Raw genomic sequence first — 19,676 nt, forward strand, 5'->3', positions numbered from 1 at the left:
AAGATGTGACATTTGGACTCCGTTACCCACAGGACTGCTAGCTATGCCCTCCTCCATCCCCTAATATCTTTCCAAGATGGCTTTAAAAGCTATCAGTCAAAATGTCATCTTTAAGATTCTTGAAAAGGTACTGTTTTTGGAGAGGGTCCCCAGGAAAGCTACTGCTTCTCACTACCCTTGGGTGCTTAGCATGGTGCCTGTATACAGAAGGTACTCCATGAATGTTGGCCATCCATTACCATGGCTCAGAGCCATTGCCAGGGCTCTGCGGGGTCTCCCCATGCTCTGGCCTGCAGGACTGGTCCCACAGGCCCCAGGGGCTCACCATCTGCAGCCTTTGTTGTTCGTGGACATTTGCATCTAGCTCGGCCTGGAGACTCTGCTGCTTCCACAGCTGGGCCTGCAGCAGAGCTGGGTCCCTCCAGCCCTCTTCCAGGGCCACTGAGTTCTTCTCCCTCAGCCACATGGCCACCTGGATGTATGCAGAGGACCAGGCTTGGCTACCTCAAGGCCTCCCATTCCCCCAAACCCCTGGGCTGCCCGGAGCAAGGGTGGCCCCGTCAGGAGCAGATCCTTTCCCGCCACAACCACTACCCACACCCTGAGCCAAGGGGAACCTCAAAGGATTCCTGCAGGAGAGTCTGCAGCTGCCGGAGCTCTTCCAGCTGACGGCGGCGGGTCCCGGCTCCTTCCACCAGTGCCTCTTTCCTGCCAGAAGGAGGGGCTCATGGGCCCTCAGTTCCCCCCACTGGACCTGGGGCTGCTCCAGGGGGTGTGCATGTGTGTGCCCTTCCAGCCGGCAACAGCCCTTCTGCATCAGCACACCCTGAGTCTGGGGGTCCCTTTGAACTGGAGAGACATTCTACTCCCCTTGTCACTAGTGCCTGTGATGGGCTGAACTCTGTCCCCCCATCCTTATGTCGAATCTGCCTCCACAGTACCTCACAATGTGACTGTATTTGAAGATAGGGTTTTAAAGAATTCAGTTTAAAAAGGATCATGAGGGTGCATCCTAACGTGCTCCAGCAGGTGGCACACACCCAGGGACAGTCACGTGAAGGAGGAGAAAGACGGCCGTCTGCTGGCCAGGGAGAGAGGCCTCGGGACAAACCAACCCTGCCGATATCTTGATTGAGGACTTTTGGTCTCCGGAACTGTGAGGGAATACATTTCTGGTGTCGAAGCCACCCATCTGTGGTACTTTGCTATGGCAGCGCTCGCCAACTAGTACAGCATCTAAACCCACTTCTTTGATCACACGCTGCTATTAGGAAGAACTTCGAGCAGTGTCCACTCAAAACACACATGTATTTTTGCGTGGTGTCTACTGATTTGCATATGCGCCTACCTCTGTACCAATGTATCAGGTACGTTGCCATATGCACAAAAATAGAAATTAGAAATGTGATCTAAAAAATAAATAAATAGGAAAAAATCACCTACACTGCCCGCATCTATAGTTTCCACACCGGTGTGAGTGGAAACCCTTGCTGGGGTGACCAAACGGTGTGGGGGGGAGGAGGAGATGGAGAGAGGCTTGATGGAATGGGAACCCCCTTGCCCCGCCCCCCACAGAGGATGCCAGAAGCCAGCAGGGAGGGCTCAGCGTGGCACCATGCTCAGGGACAGCAAGGCCGGCCACCAACCACCTAAGGTGATTGGGGGTCAGGCAAGGAGGGTGTGATGGAATCCAGCAAACCAACATTTGTCATCTGTCCCCCCACAGGCCTCCTGGTGGCCAGGTGGGGTCCCACATGCAGAAAGTAGGAGGGAATGGCCCCACCCTGCCCCGGCCACGGTGCCCACACTGACGGGCTCTCTGGGGAAGACAGGGACCCCCGCCAGTCTGAGACCCGGCTTTTGGCTAAATCTGCCTTGGTAAGAGCCTGAGAAGAGCTGGGGGAGGTAGCTGAACCAGATGGGCTTTTATGAGGAAAAAAGGCAGAGGCTGGTATCTCTAAGCTGTGCCAGCTTCATTTAAACGAGCATGAGAAATGTGCTAAGACATTAAGGGTACCTTCTCAATCCTCCCCACTACCCGAGGAGGCAGGTATTGTTACCTCCTCCTTGTAGACCTGGCATCTGAGAGGCATCTGCCCCAAGTCCCACCATGAGTGGCCAGCCGCTGTGCTCTGGCACCGTCATTCCACTAGGTCACCTCTCCTTCACTTTGCTGGTAGACGCTGTGCTGGGCAGGGGTGCTGGGGTTTTGGCATTGACCTCAGCCTTCGGAAAGGCTGGTGAGTGTGGTCATCCCGCCCACAGCCCAGAGCCAGAGGTACCTGAGGAGCATGGCCTGGCACCGACCCAGGGCACCCTGGGCATCAGGGTGCCCACTCTGGTGCAGGCTGCGGGCTGCGGCCTCCAGGGTGCTGATCTTTTCAGCCTGTGCCTCCAGGTCCCGCTCGAGCCCTTTGTGCTTCCACAGGAGGGTCTCCACATTGGCCAAAGAGTCCTGGCAGGAGTAGGGAAGCCGATAAGTCCACAGGGCTGCCCCTCCCATCCCAGGCTATCTGCTCGCCCCGCCGAACAGCCGTGCCACCACTCACTCACCCACATGGTGAGTGCTCTGCCCAAACACATCCCTCTAGTTTCTCAGGGCTGCACTTGGCTTCAGGACAGTGATCTTAGCCAGGGAAGGTACTGGGGATAAGGGTCAATGTCAGAATGTTCAAGGCAGGTGGAGCTTGTTCACGTAATAGGACTACCCCCTCCTCTGCATTCCGGTCAGACTGCATCAGCACAGGTCGAGCCAGCCCCCGCTTTCTCTGAGGTCTCCCCTGAGTTAGGCTAGCCTGCCACTGGGTTGGGAAAGTGGTTGGAGCAAACCTCTGTGCAGGGAAGCGAGGAACGCAGAGGTGGGAAGTTGTGGGAAGGAGGCAAGGGGGGGGTCAAAGGCCACGCGCACCCCCTCGAAGCCCCCGGGACATCCCCTGTGGGGCCCAGCCCTGGGTGCACAAGAGCCACCCGTGGACGGCTGAGAGACCAGTGACCGATGCGGTAGAGGGCAGGGAGAGCCTCCTGGGCGGGGGAGCCCGGGCAGTGCCGGTTGCTGCTTTTGTAAAACCCTCATCGGCACCTACCCCCAGACCGTCGCCGGCTGGGCAGGCCTCCTGGCTGCAGAGCCAGCTTTCCATCTGCTCCACAGAACTCAGAACCAGCTGTCAAGAAAGGAAAAGGCAGAGGACATGAGCGGAGGGTCCCGTCGCTGCAGGTGGAGTGACTGTTGGGTCCAGAGGAGAAACCGGAGACCGAGACACCTGGCTCTAGAGGATGAGCCCGCAGCGGGCAAGACTTGCTGCAGACACGCTGAGCGGTGGGCAAACCCCGAGACGGCAGCCTCCCTGGGTTTAGCGGTGGGGTTAGGACGGGGGCAGGATGAGGCTGCCTGCCTGGAGCTCCAGGTCCTGCTGCAGCTGACGCTGGTGCAACTGCCAGGCGCCCTCCAGGCTGTTCAGCTCCTGGTCTAAAGCAGCCAGGGCCTGGCGCGTGGCGGCGGCGGACGGGAGCCTGGCTGCGAGCAGTCGCTGCCCGGTGCTTCGGGCCAGGCTGATGCTGTCTGCTCGGGAGTCCAGCTCGGCCTGGAACAAGGCTGGCCTCAGATCCCCGGGGCTGAGGCTCCTCAGGGACAGGAGGCACAGCGGGAGGGGGACGGGCGGGAACAGAGCCAAATGGGGGGCAGAGGCAGGGGAGAAAGGCGCCCAGGGATCCCTGGGCTCCGTAGGGGGCAGCGCAGAGAGGAGGCGAGGCCCCAGGGGCCCAGCCCTCACCTTGAGCTCCTGATGCTCCTCCAACCTGCGCTGGGCCTCCGCGGGGTTTCCGGGGGCGCTCCGGGTGTCCATCTCCACCCGTAGCTTCCGCGCCCAGACCAACAAGTGCTGCAGCATGGCCTGCAGGGTCTGAACTCGGTGCAAGGCGTCCAGTGACTCCCTCCTGCCCACAGGGTTCATCAGCTGGTCCTGGGGGCTCTGAGACCATCCTCTCGCCCACCCCCAACCAGTGCTTTCCGTCCCTGAACCCCCTTAGCCAAAGAAGGGCCTCTGGGCTGGGAATTAATAGCTGGATAATACCAACGGTTATTCGAAGGATGGAGAAAGGCTCTCAGGGGAAACTGGGGTCAAAGGGTATTGCAGAGACTGAGACGCCACAGGGATGGAGTCTGTGAGGGCAGGGAGGGAAGGAGGCCCAGGGGTTCCTACCGCTTCTGGGCCTCCCTCCAGAGTTGCCACCAACTGTCCATCATCTCCCGCTGCTTGGGGCTGAGGCTCTTGGCTGCTCCAGGGCTCTGCTGGCAGACGCGGCCCACCTCTCGCTCCAGGGGCTGTGGGAAGGAGGCAGGTTGTATGTACTCAGGGGGGCCAGGGCTGCAGGAGGCCCCCTGGCCTGTGAGGGGCTGTACTGCAGGATGGGCCCTGCGGCTCTCGAGATCACGAGGCCGGCCTGCCCTATGTGCCTGCCCGGGGACCCCAGAGGAGGCATCGTGGGCAGGGCCCACCTCCACGCCCAGCTGCACACCTCCACCTGGGCCTGGAGGAGGCCCATGTCCCGCTCCAACTCCTTGTGTTTCCGTATCTGCCTCTGCACGCTCTCCAGATCTTTCCCAAGGTCCAGGGCCTGGACCAGGGCAGCCTGGGAAAGAATGCGGCATTACTGGCTTCGCCTTTGCCCCCGCTCCTCCCTCACTGCAGAGGAATCACCAGCCACTGGTTTCTGTGTGAGAAGCACGTACCCCCACCTGATTCCCTTCCCCATGCCCCCCACCAACCACAGGCTCCTTCCTTCTGTGAAGGAGGAAGATTCCCAGGAGAGCCTGGGGACAGAGTTTCTTCTCACACAGTGATCTGTTTGTGTGGTGCCTCCACACACCTCGTCTCGTCTGTCTCTCACTCCTCTGGGGGAAACCGAGCACTGACAGCCAAGCCTCTGGCTGCAGCAGGAACCAGAGGAGTGAAAACAGTGAGGCCACAGCCCCCTGCATGGCCAGAACAGGGCCCCGTCTGTGTCACGCGGGACTTCTTGGGGGGCAGTTTCTTCACTTCTACCTCTGCCAGCACGTTTCTCTGTGGTTGCTGACAGGGTCCAGGGCAAGCCTCCTGTGTGCTCTCGGCTTGCTCAGGGACAACGGAGGGAAGAGTGCTTGGGGGAACAGTGCTCTGGCCTCTGGCCGGGTGTTTCTAGAAGCCAGGTGGGTCAGCCTCCAAGCCTGGCACGGGGGCTTCTGGGATATCAGAGCTGATATCCTGAGAGCCCCTGGCAGATCCCTTTCCCCAGCTCTGAAGGACCCCTAGTGGCATCTATCTTCAGTCTCCCAGCTGAGGAGGAGAGGAGGCCTACGGGCGAGACACCTGGGAAACTCGGGGTGAGGGCACCCCGCTGGCTGTTACGGCCTTTCACTGCTTACCTTCTCCCTAAGCCGCTCAGTGAGCTCATCCAGTTTTCTGGACAATATATGCATCTCCAGGGCTCCCTCAAGCTGCTGCCGGTACCAGAGTAGGTTGCCATGGAAACTCTTCCATCTGGCAAAGAGGGTGGAAGGCTGAGGTGAGGCGGCCCTCCAGCCCCCTCTCTCCTGGCCCCACTGCCTCCCACTCTGGGACTGGCCTGCTGTTCAGCTCATGTCGCCGCTGGCGGATGGTCTTGACTTGCTCAGGGTCCAGCTTCTCGAGCTTCAGGGACAAGTCATTGATGCTCCTGATGTGGGTGTCATCCACCGTGTCCTGTGAGGGTGAAGGGTGAAGGCACCTGTGACACCCACCCCAAGCAGTCAGCACACGGAGGGTCTGGCCGGGCCCGAAAGGGGGTGAGGAGCAGTGTGACTGGGGAGTGCAAGCAGCTGCACCACATGCCGGGGGCAGTGAGCAAGAGACACTCATGGCCTGCAGCCCCAGCGTCCTCTCTAAGGCTAGAAAAATGCTCCTGGGTCAAAACTGGGCAGGGTGGCAGGGCCGGCCGGCAAGGATTAACGGAAGCCTTCAAGTTAAATTGCTCAGAAAAGCAATTGATAAGAAAGCAAGAATAAGAACTGAGAATAAGAATTGGCAAGAAAAGTAAAGCAAGTGGTGAGCTTGGGTCTCCTGGTGTTTGAGTGTCTGCACCCCTAGGAGTCACAGGCTGGGGCTGCTTAGTGACAGGGGCTTCCGGGTCCATGAGCCGGGGCCCCTGGCAGTGGGAGGGAGTGTGGGGGTCATACCACCAGCAAAAGCAGCCTGTGTTCCTAGAGCTTGTTAAAGTCTCCAAAGCGCTTCCCTAGGAGGGTCGCATACAAGCTAGGCAGGGAAGGGGGTTCCTCTCCTACAGACGCTCTTCAGAACAGTCAGAGGCTACCGTGGCTAACGTGTGGCAGAGCCAGGATTTGAGCCTCGCTCCTTGAGTCTCTCTGGTTCTCCTTCTACCACAGCACCTGGCGGAGGCTGCGAATTCCATTACCAGCAAAGGGGAGCTTGGGGTGGAGCACTGCAGCCTTGCAGAAATCATACATGCTTCCCCCAGAGGGAGGAGGTTAGCGTGTATTGGCTCTAACACCTGACTATGACTACGTCGGTCTTTCTTTCATCTATAGCATATAAGAGAAAGGGATTTGGGGGGTGCATGTGGGGGCGTGGTGATGAGAAGCTGAGAGGCTGGATGAGGGTTACGGGCAGCTGCAGTTTGCGGATAGATTATCCACTATACCCAGGTATACGTGCATTCTTTTTTTAAATTTTGAAACGATTATAGATGCACGGGAAATTGCAAAAGTGGTAGGGAGAAGTCCCCTGTACCCTCCCCCCAGCTCCCCCTGAGGGTAAAATCTTCTATAACTGGTGCACAAAATGAAAACCAGGAAAGGACATTATCACTATGAATGCGACAACAGGCTTCTTAAGAGTTGCTCAGTTTCTGCGTGTGTGCCCCTGTGTGTGTTGGCGGGGGGTACAGTTCTCTGCAGATTCATGTAGCCACCACCACACGTCCCTGTCCCTTACCTAGGAGGCAGGCCTCATCCCCAGTTTAAAGTAACTACGGGTTGGCTTGGCGAGATGAGGGGGCCCGAGCACACGCAGGTGGTAAGCACGGAGCGGCAGTTTGGAGCCCTTCCCTGAGCCTCGCTCATCACTTCTCTGAGCAGTCCTGATTCCCGCGGGGACCTGTTGACCAACCTCTCCCCCCAGGGCCCCCTTACCTGGGCCCAGACTCCTCGGAGCTGGTGGAGCTGCCTGCGGAGCTGCAGACAGTGCTCAAGGTCCCGGCCGAGGTTGCCTACGTTCACCATGGCATCCTGTGGAGGCCGAGGGGTGAGGACCTGGGGGCAGTGTCTGAGCCCCAGCACCGGGGGCACCCAGCACGGGGGGGCAGGGGGCAGTTTTGGGAAGTTCCCGCTGGGGTTCCACCTGTCAGGGATCCGGGGAGCTACAGGCCCAGGGCTCCTTGCCCCCATCTCTCAGCCCCGAGGCCCCATCCCTGACTCTGCTGGCTGGGTCTTACCATCTCCTGGATCCAGGCATCTGCAAGGTCAACTCTCCTCAGAAATTCCAGAAAGTTCCACCCGTCCTCTAGGTCCTGGCGCCGGAGAGCCAGCGCCTGCTTCAGCTTCCGCCAGCACTCCTGCAGTTCCCGCAGCCTCTGGGAGACCTCTCCTGCCCGAAGGTGGCTCTGTGCCAGGAGAGCCTCGCCATCCTGGGAGACAGGATGACAGGAGATCTTGCCTGTCACCGCCCCCATCCCACCCCACCTGAGTCCTTCCCCCTTGGCCACCTGAGAGCCCACAGTCTGAGGCAAGACTGGGGCCGAGGGCCTGGCTGTTACCTTGGTGACAGCGGTTATGACCCCCTCATGGGCCTGGACCTCAGCCTCGAAGGCCTGGTGTTTCCGCAGGAGCCTCAATTTATCTTTCAGGTCCCCAGGAGGGATTGGCTCTTTTAGCTGCTGGACTCGCTCCTCCATCCAGTCCTGGGCCTGGTGGGGGTGGGGACACGAATCCCGTGATGCCGGTGCTGCTTCAGCCCGTGACAACGTCCCACGCACCCACTCTCTGCTGTGCCCAGGTGGTTGACTGCCAGCCCCAAGGGCTGGGCAAGGCAGGGCCAGGTAGATGAGATCCAGTGCTTCTGGCCCAGGAGGACGTGTGCCAGGGCCAGCTGGCCCCCAGCCACAGGGAAGGGCTGGCAGGGCCTTTGGAGGTGAGGCTGGCCTGCTCCAACGCCCTAGAAGCTTGGCTCCGTCCCTCTGCCTCCCCACTTCTCTCAGGCCTGGCCCTCACAGGCTCAGTAAGCAGTCAGGTCTCTGCCCACTGTATCTCTGAATCAAATGCTGTGGGTCCCAGCGAGGGCTCTGGGAAAGCCATGTAACCCTCCAGACTTCAGTGTCCTCATCACAGGGGTGTGGTGAGGCCTGAAGGCGCCTGTGAAGGTTAAGGTCATCTGTACACCGTAAAAGGTGGCCCACGCGGAAGGCACGGGGCTGGGGGTGGCCCTCTGACCTGAGTCACAGCCCTGGTGAAGCCAGTCATCAGCAGTGAGGTGTGCAAGGCTCGTCTCCGGCCCTCTGCCAGTTCCTTCACTCGAGCCCGATGCTCTAGCACTGCGTGGAGCCGCTCCTGCACCTTGGGGTCCCCATGTGTCTTTGCCTGCTCGCACAGAGCTGACTCCTGGGGGGCAGGGGCAGAGTCTACTGTTCCCCCATGCCAGGAGGCTGGAGCAGGGCCCGCAGGGAAGCCCTTCCCTCAGCCCAGCATGGCCCAGGGCTGGCTGGTCCTCCCAGAGAGCCAGAACCAAACCCGCAGCTCCCCAGTGACCTCATCATGTGGAGCCAAGTGGCCCTGGCATCCCTGCCCTGTGGCCCTGTTCTCGAGCTGTACATCCCACTCTGCTCAGTCAGCTGCAACCAGGCACCCCTATTCCCACAGGCTGTCACCGTATGTCACCATTACCTGTGGGTGCGCACCAAGCACTTCATCTTTTGTTCCGAAGTCTTCAAAGTTCCTAGACTCTGCCCTCTTCTCCCCTACCCCATCCCAGATTCCTGACCACGCCCAGTTCTCTCAGAGCCTATTACCTTCTCATCTTGGGCAGTCAGAACTTTCTGGAAAGTGTTGTGTTTGCGGATCAACTGCTCTACCTCTTCCACTGAGCTCCCCAAGGCACCGGCTTTCAGGGAGGCCTGGATCACCCATGGAAAAGTCAGAGGGGCCATCAGGGACTACCCAGACAGCTGGGCCTCCCCACCCCCATTTGCCTCATCTGTGCTGAGGCAGCAACGCACAGCTTCTGTGCCTATCAGGGAAAAACCCAAAATCCCAGGAGGCAAGTAAACGAGTAAGGGGAGAGGAGAAAGGGAGTAGACCGTGTGCACGGGGAGGTATGTTGTGGGGTGAGGGGGACCTGCCTCCTGGGCTGTGAGGATCTGTTCCAGGTGGTCACACTTTCTCAGGAAGAGCTGCTCCCGGTGCACAGTCTGCAGCTTCTCCTCCTGCCGCTCCCAGGCCTGGAACACCTGCTCCCGCTCATCCTCCAGGGCTTGCAGCCATTCCTGGACCTGGGGATGGGCAGGTGGGAGCCCACAGTGGGGAGAGCCGTGTGGACGAGGTGAAAGATCCCGAGGGAAGCCCCCCGTGGAGCAGCCAGTGGGGCAGAGTGGGGCAGGATCAGACTAGGGCAGGGCAGGCTGGGGGGGCACCAACAAATGGGCCCACCTCCTTCATGGGTGTCCCTACATCCAGAAGCGCCTGCTGGCCCAGCTGGAAAGCCCTCTGGTGCAGGTCCTCACGGGCCTCCAGCTCGGCCCGAAGCTGCTGGTGGGCGCTGAGCGTTAGAAGGCCCCCACTGGGCTCCTGGGAGCTCTCCTCTCCCTGCAGTTCCCGCCGCACAGCGGCCGCCCAGGAGGTGTAGTCCTGCACCTGGGTCCCCAGGAGATGGAAGGAGAGAGCTGGGTGAGGGCAGGGCTGTGGCAGAGACCCGGGTTCTGAAGCCAATGACAGCCCGCCCCCTTCTGCTCGCTCATTGGAGTAACTGAGCTGTCCCAGGTCAGAGCCTCAGCTGAGGCTCCTGGGGCCTTGTGTTCTTGGTTCCTCTGCTCTCATCCAGCCTCATCCTTCCAGGCCCACGAAATCTCCACATCTGCAGCCTCCTCAGCACCCTCACCGAGACTCATCACCCTTTGCTTTTGGGGCTGCTCCTGCTTAGAAGCTCCTTCTCCTCCTTTCTGACTCCTCCAAGCTTACCTGCTCCTCAACGGCCAAGCCTTGTTTGCATCCTGGAGGCTTCCCTGGCACTGTGACATCTGTCACCTTGTCCTCGGGATTTCTACTTTAATACTTATCAAGTGTCTTCTGCTGATTTGTGTACACACGCATGGTAGAGCTGGAGGGGCCTTGGATCCTTGTCCAAACACCTCGTTGCGTAAGTGAAGAAGGGTCAATAGCACAATGTGTATGAAGGAGGTTTGCAAGCTCTAGGTCCTCACAGAGGGCGACAACTTGGACTCTGTGCCTAGCCCAAACTGACGCTGCTAGAAAGTAGCAGAGGTAGAACCCTCAAATCGAGCCTATTCATGGTGTCATAGTTTGCGCCTCCTGGTTCACCAGGCACTGAAATCTGGGGGTTCCCGGGATAGCCTGTGGCCAGGGCCCCCACCCCAATCTGACTTCTGGAGTGTTAGGCTGATCTTCCTGGCTAGATCAGCTCCATGAGGGCAGCAAGTCCATCTAACGCAGCTTTGTCATCAGCCTTCTCTTCCCACCCACGGGACCCAGTAGACAGTGAGACACAGATGTTAAATAGATGCTAGCTGATCCTGACGTCACTGTCTAGAACATTTGGATCTCTAACTTCTGGGCTATTTTCCCTCCCCAGGCCCAGCTGGGCCCCTGTCTCCTGCCTGCTCTGTTACTCACCTGGGCTGCTGTTGACTCAAACCTAAGGAGTCACTGCTACATCCCATGTGCTCAGTGCTGTGACCAGCCAGCCAGATATGCAGGCGTACCCACGCTCTTCTAATTCATGTCCACACTGGGTTTCCCTCCAGAGCTTGAGGGCCTCATTAGTACATGCAAGTGCATTGCATGGTAAACACACACACACACACACACACGCACGCACGCGCACTGCCCAAGAGGAAGGAGCCCTCACTGCTCTGTGGAAATGGGCCAGGAGGCATGCCCGCTCCAGTTGGGTCCGGCGCTGCTCCACGTGTAGCTTCAGGGCCTCCCAGGCCTGCATCAGAGTCTGCTGCCTCTGCTGTACGGCTTGGGCCTGGGGCCCTGGCCCCAGCTTCTGTACTGTGCTTGCAGTCTCTAGCAGTTCCTGCAGCTGGGGTCAGGGTAGAGGATAAGGAGGGAAGGGTCATGTCTTCCTAGAGGCTGAAGGGCCTTTCCATCCCATAGACCTCTCCTTAAGCCATGCCCTGCCAGGCACAATAGGCCCTACTAGAGGCCCTGCAGGAGTGTGGGAGACCCAGAGGAAGACATGGGCAGGCCTGAGGGGGCCTGTAGGGGCCTGCATGGCTCACCTGCCACCCAGTGCCCACCAGCTCATGCTCCAGTTCCTTGTGTCTTCTCAGCTGGGCCTCCAGCCCACGCAGGTCTGGGGCCACATCACTGGGGAGGCTTGTGGCTTTTTCCTGAGGTGAGGAGATGGCCAAGGCCATCAGGAATCGAAGGCGGGGTATGAGCCTGGGGTGGATCCACTTCTAGAAAGAATACCCTTTCTCCCCCTTGGGCTCATACCCGGACTTGCTTGAGGGCTTCCAACAGATCTCTGTGTACTCTGAGGGTGACCTCGGCATCTTGGAGCAGGTGGCCTTGGGCCTGGGTCAGCTCCCATAGCTCCGACCAGGCAGCCCTGTCCACAGGCATGTGGAAGACCGACAGGTCAGTCCACCCTTCGCTAGTCTCATCAGCCTCCTCCTCTCTGGGCTGCATCCAGGACGGGCCCAAAGCTCCCCTTCTGAGCCCCTGTCCTGCCTCGGGGCCTGCCTGCAAACCTTCCTCCCTGGAGCTTGTGCGCCTTTACCAGGAATTCAGTCCTTCGCCACTCTCTTGCTCAGCGCCTGATTTCTACGCTTTGTGGTATTTCTTCCAGCTTATGTAGTCCAGTCTCAAATGTCAATCAGATTACAAACGCTCAAGGGCAGAAGCCGCATCTTCTCTCCATTCCTTATTTACTCAGCCAAGTCTCACTGAGCTTCTAAGACTTCTACCGGGCCAGGTTCCACAGACAAGTCCAGCCTGGCCTCAGAGCGCACAGGCTGGGGGGGCCCACAGCAGCCTGGAGGCAGCTAGGCAGTTTTTACACATCTCCTTCCCCAAGTCCCAGGAACCAGTGTTTGGAAAAGTGTCGGGGTGGGGGGGGGGCTGGGCAGGACTCCCTGACCTGCACACCCAGCCCTGCCTCCCTGCACACACCGTGGTCACCAGAGGCTGACCCAGCCTCCCAGGACCAGCACCCTCTCCGGACACCTGGTGGGCAGGCAGAGCCAGTGTGGCCCTCAGAGCATCCTGCCCTCTCAACACCCCAGGAGCTGCCTGCACAGCTTGCTCTCCCAAATCTGCACCCCTGGCCTAGCCCACTGGGCACTCACTGCAGGTCCTGCTGCCTTTGACGGGCATTGGGGGCCGCACTGTGCCCGAGGTCCAGCAGGCTCTCTACTAGCTGCTGGCAGGTAGTCACCCGCTGGCCACCCAGCTCCACTTGGTGCTGAAACCTTGCAAACCTGGAACGGAGGTGCTGAGGAGAAGAGGGGAGTGGGTGACATAATGGCCCCCCACTGGCAGGGCAGGAAGCAGCCTGGGGAGCAGGTGCCTCCTGACCATCTGGGCAATGAGGGGTGGGACAACCACTGTGCCTCCATATTGTACTCAGAGGGCCTGTCTTCAGCCAGCACTTGTGACCGCCACAGCCCCCTTCTCCATGGCCCTATAGGCTGGCCCACTGTCCCCAGCCTTCCACCTGAGGGTATCCTCAGAGCCCCAGCTCTCTTCTCACCAGGATGTGCTCATGGTCTTCTCCGAGGCTCTGCTCTGGCCTGGCTGCCTGCTTCTGGCTAGCCAGCCAGCACCGCAGCTCCTCAGCCTCCCCCATGAACTCATGCAGTTTCAGTGTCCCCTCCAGCTCACAGCCCCTGTGGGGACAGCCCAGTTCGCCCAGGTGAGCTGCCCACTCCCCTGGGGACAGCTGGCCCAACTGGAGGGGGCACCTTGAAGGAGCTTATTCATGGTCTGCATAAGCCTGTGGCTCTGGATTCAGGGAACACTAAACCCAAGGAGGACAGTACAGGGCAGCGGGTGCATCTACAGGGAAGAAATGGGACCTGGGAGCTGGTGGGCTGAGTTCTTGCCAGTGGGCCTCATTCAGGACTTGACAGAAGGAGGTATCACCCAGCAAGGACTCATCTGACACATCTCTGTAGGCCTGGAACCATAGTGTCCTTCCAACTCAGGGTCACAGTATGGGGACAGTCAACTGTGGCTAGGCCCCCCTACCCAGAGTGGGTACAGTGCTCCTTACCGTTTGGCGGCCAACTCCTGCAGCACTTGCAGCTGCTCCCGGAGCCTCTCCCGTACCACGCCCAGCTGCTCAGAGGTCTCAGGGCCAGCCAGGGTTTGGACCCTCTGGTCAAGCTCCTCCAAGGAGCTCCAGTGAAGAGCTAGTTCCTGCCGTAGGGCCTGCCAGTACACATGGACCCAGGCCAGTCTCAGACTTGGTGGCTCATTCACCTCTACATTCACCTACCCACCCATCCATTCACCCCTGAATGTCAGACCCATCCATGTACCCATCTACCCATACATTGATCTACCCATCCATTCATCTTTAACCCATCCATGTGTCCATCCATCATCTACCTACCCAAAACTGATGGAGTTCTTACTGTTCCAGAAAAGTGAGGACATAGCCCTCAGAGGGCTTGCTATTTGGCAAGGAAGTGTAAATGCTGGGTAACTGGGGCCAGGGAAAGGAAGGTACTAGAGGCACTGCATAGACCCTCCCAATAGAGTAGACAGAGATGGCCAGGGTTAAGCGAGCTGCCCAGGATGTCTGGAATACCAGAGCACCACAAGGTCATAGCTCCAGGCACACCCTGTAGGAACGGCTGAGAGTCCTCAGTCACAAGACATGGAAATACCAACCACTAGGGCTCTACACAAAACCATGTCCAGACAAGAGGATGCTTCAGTGCCAACCAGAACTGGAGCTGCTGTGGGGCCCAGAGCTGTGTGGTCCTGAGAGTCCGATTCCGGAAAGGGGAGGGTACTCCAGGCCTCCCTCCCTTTAACTAGGGGCTGCTTGCGGGGGGAGGTAGGTTTCAGGAGAGCACTTGATTAATTTGAAGGATGACATTCAAAGTGTGAGAGGAAGAACCCTGTGGAAAATGTGGAGTGGGTTAAAATAGGTGACTCCAAGAGAGGAGAAAGTGCTGGGCAAGAGAGGAAGAAGCCAGAGAAATCCTGAGGTCACAGGGGTATAAACTGGTCAAAAGACAAAAGAAAGGGACAGGAGTTCTTCAAAGGGTTGTCTGCAGAAAGGGAGCCCTGCGGATGGGCAGGGTACCTTGCTAGACTTGGGCTGGCAGGAAAGGAAGCTGGGCATGTCTTCCAGAAGAAAAAGTGGGGCTCTGAGAAGGAGGATGTGCCCTTTGGGAGGGTGACAGCCCTCCCCTTGTGGATCATCGTCATCCCAGTCCAGGATGTGTGGAGGCTGCCCAGGACATGGTACCTGGTGCTTTTCAATGAGCCTGACGGTGGCTCCCTGGTCTCCACCACAGTCCTGACTGCTCACCAGTGGCTGCTTTGCCTTCACCCAGTCCTCTAGCTCGGATGCAGCCAGAAAACACTGCCAAGAATGAGGACACCTCACCTTGATGATGTCAGATGGGATCCTCCACCACCCCCTGGAGACATCATGGGAAGCTCCCCAGAAGCCAGCACAAAGAGGTTTCTGTGCCTACTGGATACTAGCCAGGTCCTGGGCCCGGGTGTTCACAACTGACCCACTGCTCTGAGAGTGCCAGCCCCTGCACGCCTCACTCGCGGTGGCTGCCGGACGTTCGCCACTCCCCCCAATCCTGGTGCTCGATGCATCCTACCTGCTGCAGAACGACAGCCTCCTGCAGGCACTGGGCCTGCACCTCACATGCCTGCTCCAGCTCTGCCCAGCGGCCTGCCAGCTTTTCGCACTGCTCCACGATGCACTGGGCATGGGGGTGCCCTGAGGCTGCAAGGCTCCGTCCAGAACCCAGCACCTGCTGCACCTGTCCCTGGTGGGCTTTCACCTCCACCTGGAGCTCCTGCCACAGGACAGGATGAGGGGCTGCCGCCCTCAGTCACAGGGAGACTGGAACAGAGCCATGGAGGCGGCTCTGGCTCCCACAGGGGCAGAACTCCTGGGCAGGGAATAACTGGGGGCAGAGACTTGGAAATCAGGATACACCGTTTCATGACAGAAGGCTTCTGAGGTCTAGAATGGGATGTCAGGGATCTGGAGAGTTGAAAAGGGGACTGTTACCTCGTGCTTGTGGCGAAGGCTCTGGGCACCACTCAAGCATTTGGCGGAGCTGGCACTGGGCATGTGCTCGGCCACCCAAGTGAGCTCCAGGTTACTCAGTTGGTAGAACTGGTACAGCCCAACTGAGGCCTGCAGCTGTAGGCGCCGGGCAGCCAGATGGCCCTGCAGGGACTCGAACCTGGGTGGAGGCAGAAGAGATGGTGGTGGTTGGGAACAGGTGGCTTCCCCTGGTGGGGCTTTCCACAGCCCAACCAGGGACCCATGAGGAACAAAGTAGCGGACAGAGGAAAGCCTCATCTGATGACTGGCAGGCAGCTGGGCCTGGGGCCCAACCTTTCACCCAGACAACCTGCCTGACTTCAGATTGTGGGGTGCTGAGGAAGCCTGGTTGGGGTCTCTGGCCTTCCTGTTCTGGGAATGACTTTACTCAGAAGGAGGTCTGGACCACCTCAGGTCCTATGGATGCTGCCGCTGGGCTCACTGGGTAGAAACCATCCTAATGTTCATGTGCTGGGGGTGGCACACAATGGGGTGAAGATGGAAAAGCAGGTGGGTACCTCAGTAGGTACTTTTGGGTCTCCTCCATGACGGTCTGGGAAGTGAGCCCCTGGTGGGCCTGGGAGACGAGAGCAGCCATCTTGCTGGCCAGTGCCTGGCTCTCCCTTTCCAGTTGGCAGTGCTGCCTCTGCAGCCCCCGGCTCGAGCCCAGGTCCTGCCCGGTTTCTGCACTCTGCAGGGCCCCCTCCAGCTGCTCCATCTTCTTCTTGGCATCCTGGGGAGGGCGCAGGGTATGGATTAGGCTCTGCAGTACAGCAGCCCACACGGCTTGCAGCTCACCGGATTCACGGAGGACCTACTAGAGACTGTTAACCTTGCTGTTGTCCACCTACCACCTTCCCCCTGAGCCTCGCCAACACTCCTATCCCCTCGTGCTTTTTCCTCTGTGGGGATTCAAGTTGTGCTGACTACACACTGCACACACAGGAGACAGTTCTAAGTTGGCAAAGCCAGGCTCAACTCGCCACAGGCCAGAGGCCTCTAAAGAGGGCTACTCCAGAGTAAGCAGAACACCCAGACTCTTCCCCTCCCCTCCCTTCCTGCCTGTTCCCACCCAGCCTAGCCCAGCACAGCCCCAGTCTCCCTCCTGTGCCCCGCCCCTCCCTTCGGCCCACCTGCAGCAGCCCCAGAAGCTGGGCCTGCTGCCTCGCCTGCCGGAGCTGGTCCCCATGCTCCGCCATCTTGCGCTTCACTGCTTCCCACTTGTTCCTCAGGCCCTGGAGGCTGCTCTGCACATCTTCCTGGGCTTGGGGCCTGCTGCTCAACAGCTGTCTCCCAACCTGGAGTGGACACAAAGACTAAGGGAATTCTGTTGAGTTGCTGGTACCGTGAGTGGCCACAGCAGGCTGGACTCAAGTGGCAGAGGTGGGCGGGGGTAGTTGGCTACAGGTTGCTTTCTACAGGCTGCAAGCACTTGAGCATTTCATTTGGCCCCAAATCTGTGGGCAGAGGTGGGCGGGCTTTCCTCTGATGCCCCCAGGTAGAGCCAGGTGAGCGGGCAGCAGACTGCAGTAGGGAAGGTTTTGTTCAGGTGGAGGCAGCAGGCACTGGAACTGCCCTCAGAGCTGGGGGCGGGTGGGGGCGGGGGGAAAGCCAATGGAAACATTCCAGGCTGTTTGGGGACCAAGACAGAGGGGTACCCAGCTGAGTGGAGGAGGAGTCTGTGGGATCCTAATTCTGAGATAACGGAGAATGACTCTTCCTTCAGGGAGTTTGTTCCATGAAAGCACACCATACACCAGGGCTGGGAATTTGAAGAGGAATAGGCCCTGCACCCTCGGCCCGTGCCCCCACCTGCTGCAGGCCCTCCACGTGCCCAAGGTTGGCCAGCAACTCGCGCTCAGCTGCTTCGTGCTGCCTGAGTTGCTGCAGGACTTTGCTGGGCTCTCGGGAAGGCTCATCTGCTGCCCTCCGTCCCTTCTCCTCTATCCACAGCACCAGCTCTGCCACATCCTGCTTCCATTTCTGCCCAAGAACCAGAAGAGAATGGGTCTCACGAGCAGAGGTGAGGGGGTCTCATGGACCCCCATGGGAAAGAGCAGGAGCCAGAGCCAATCCTAGTGTGCAAGGTGGGGCCTGGGGTGACCGCTTGCAAGTAGGGACAGGGAAGCTGAGATTGGTAGAGAAAGGTTTCCCCCTCACAGTAGGAGGCAGCCCAGGGAGTGACAGCCTGGCCCCATGGTGTCCTGTGCCCAGAGAAGAAGAGCATTTGGTCCATTCCCACTACTCCAACCCACCTTAAATCACGTCCAGCCATTTCTCCCCAAAGAGGCTTATGCTACTTAGGCCCAGCTCAGAGCCTGGGCTGAACAAATATCTTACAAAGCCGAGGTCTGCAGCTGGTGCCCATGGCCCATGGGTAAACCTAGAGCGTGGCCAGAAATGAGGAAGGGAAGTTGCCGGATGAGGGAGGGCAAGGGGGTTTATTAGGACTTCAGGTCCAGTCCTGCCTCTGAACAGTATGGCCTTAGCCTGTTCTCATCTGGAAAAATCAGAGCCAGAATGTCTGTCTCACAAGAGGGGCGATGAGGGTCCATGATATAACACATGGGAAAGACCTTTGCAAACTGTAAAGAGCTTTGCATTGTGCAGAAGGGTGAGCACAGCAGTAGACTCCAAGGCAGTCCTGCTGGGGAGGCCCCTTCACCTGGAGCTGGAGAGAAGCCAGCAGCTGCCTCCTCCTCTGCTCACTCCTCTCCTGGATCCTGGTCCACTGTGTCTGGATGCTCTGCAGCTGCACCAGGACCCTGGAGGCCAGATCAGGGAAGGCTCAGGGAGGCTCCCCTCTGCCCAAGGCCTGTTGCCGCCCATGGTGTGCCGGGTTCGGCCCCACGCCCCGCACTCTCTCCCAGCCTCCAGGCAGCAGCCTGTGCAGGCCCAGAGAGGGGGGCAGGTGCTGCCCAGACAGGCCTGGACTCACTTGTGCGCAGCAAGGTGTTGGCTCAGGGCCAGCTTCTCCCCGCGTGCCTGCAGAGCCTCTGCTCGATGGCCAAGGATGCTCAGCAGCCGCCCAAACTCCTTGTGCTGCTGCAGCAGGCGCTGGGCCTCCCCGACATCTTCCTAGGGGTGCAGAGATGGGGAGTCACGGTTGCTGGCTTCAGAGCCCCCTCCAGTGGTGGGGAAGTGGCACTGCAGCCCCGTATCCCTGGCTCCCTACCCCGAGGTTGTCCAGTTCCAGGAAGGCCTCGCGGCTGGCACAGGCGGCAGTGAAACCATCTACATCATGGCCAAATCTCTGCAGTTCCAGTCCCTCCTGCAGCCGCTGCTGTCTCTGCTCCCAGGCGGCCTGCAGGCCCTGGCCTTGCTGGCTCAGGAGCCCCAGAGCATGGGCCACCTCTTGGGAGTCCGGGGAATCCAGGGCTGAAATAGGCTGGCCCCAAGCCTCCAGCTGCCGCAGCCTGTCCACAATGACAGGCAGAAGGTCAAACCCCACCCACTCCTCTCACCCCATCCTTCCTCCCCTCTCATTGCTCATTCATTCTGGAGTTCTGATAAAGGGTAACTGGCAGGGGCCTGAGGCTGGTAAGCCCTTCCCCGCAGGTTCACTCGCCCCATAGAAGAACTGTGCCCTGGAGCACTACTGACACACAGAATGTAATGGGCCTAGCACACTACTTAGGTCTTAACAGCTGTCACGCTCCCTGCCACGTCACACCGCTGCTCCAGAACACTGTCCTATTGGTTGATGCCCAGGCAAGTAGAAAAATCCCTCAAACCACATACATGCCTGCCTGAAAAGCCAGTGCCAGCCCATGAGCATTTAGGAAGGGTGCCTCTTTCAGTGAATTGAGCGCCCAGGCACACAGCTTGGGGACAGGTAACACCCTTGTGTGGATCAGAAAAAGGCTCCACTTCCTCTGAGGTGAGGAGGCCCTGAAGCATTAGTAGAATCTGGCAAACAGAGGGTGAGATGGATTCACTGCCCACTCGGCTGCCTTCAGGCCCCACTGTACAGGGCACAGCTTATAGTCTGTGCATGGTGACCCTGCCTGCCTGATGGACCTGTACCATCATCCCTGCAGGAGGAGAGGTCTTGCCATACTGAGGAGGTAGGTGTCCTCGTCCTACAAGGCGGGGGGTGGGTGGGTGGGGGGAGACGGGGAGGTAGGGTGAGCCATCTGACTCCAGGAGCCTGCAGGA

General features: G+C 59.1%; 1 protein-coding gene across 1 annotated transcript in view; it reads right to left on the minus strand.

The window, feature by feature from the left end:
• Positions 1-19,676, minus strand: part of SPTBN5 (spectrin beta, non-erythrocytic 5) — a 47,953-nt gene that overhangs the window by 11,953 nt on the left and 16,324 nt on the right. The window contains exons 17-48 of the mRNA XM_035708751.2: positions 18,694-18,934; positions 18,457-18,596; positions 18,184-18,283; positions 17,331-17,501; positions 16,652-16,816; positions 16,037-16,251; positions 15,480-15,657; positions 15,061-15,261; positions 14,691-14,807; positions 13,482-13,639; positions 12,960-13,095; positions 12,556-12,701; positions 11,702-11,816; positions 11,485-11,595; positions 11,106-11,285; positions 9,671-9,874; positions 9,364-9,513; positions 9,034-9,138; positions 8,459-8,626; positions 7,786-7,935; positions 7,465-7,656; positions 7,163-7,258; positions 5,602-5,717; positions 5,402-5,516; positions 4,516-4,629; positions 4,200-4,321; positions 3,771-3,933; positions 3,393-3,581; positions 3,084-3,161; positions 2,283-2,455; positions 618-708; positions 326-472 (exon numbers count right to left, since the gene is read on the minus strand). Coding sequence (XP_035564644.1) covers positions 326-472; positions 618-708; positions 2,283-2,455; positions 3,084-3,161; positions 3,393-3,581; positions 3,771-3,933; positions 4,200-4,321; positions 4,516-4,629; positions 5,402-5,516; positions 5,602-5,717; positions 7,163-7,258; positions 7,465-7,656; positions 7,786-7,935; positions 8,459-8,626; positions 9,034-9,138; positions 9,364-9,513; positions 9,671-9,874; positions 11,106-11,285; positions 11,485-11,595; positions 11,702-11,816; positions 12,556-12,701; positions 12,960-13,095; positions 13,482-13,639; positions 14,691-14,807; positions 15,061-15,261; positions 15,480-15,657; positions 16,037-16,251; positions 16,652-16,816; positions 17,331-17,501; positions 18,184-18,283; positions 18,457-18,596; positions 18,694-18,934 — 4,747 coding nt within the window. The remainder of the gene's footprint in view (positions 1-325; positions 473-617; positions 709-2,282; positions 2,456-3,083; positions 3,162-3,392; positions 3,582-3,770; positions 3,934-4,199; positions 4,322-4,515; positions 4,630-5,401; positions 5,517-5,601; positions 5,718-7,162; positions 7,259-7,464; positions 7,657-7,785; positions 7,936-8,458; positions 8,627-9,033; positions 9,139-9,363; positions 9,514-9,670; positions 9,875-11,105; positions 11,286-11,484; positions 11,596-11,701; positions 11,817-12,555; positions 12,702-12,959; positions 13,096-13,481; positions 13,640-14,690; positions 14,808-15,060; positions 15,262-15,479; positions 15,658-16,036; positions 16,252-16,651; positions 16,817-17,330; positions 17,502-18,183; positions 18,284-18,456; positions 18,597-18,693; positions 18,935-19,676) is intronic.

Source organism: Canis lupus, chromosome 30, assembly GCF_003254725.2.
Source record: "Canis lupus dingo isolate Sandy chromosome 30, ASM325472v2, whole genome shotgun sequence".
NCBI classification, from domain to species: domain Eukaryota; kingdom Metazoa; phylum Chordata; class Mammalia; order Carnivora; family Canidae; genus Canis; species Canis lupus.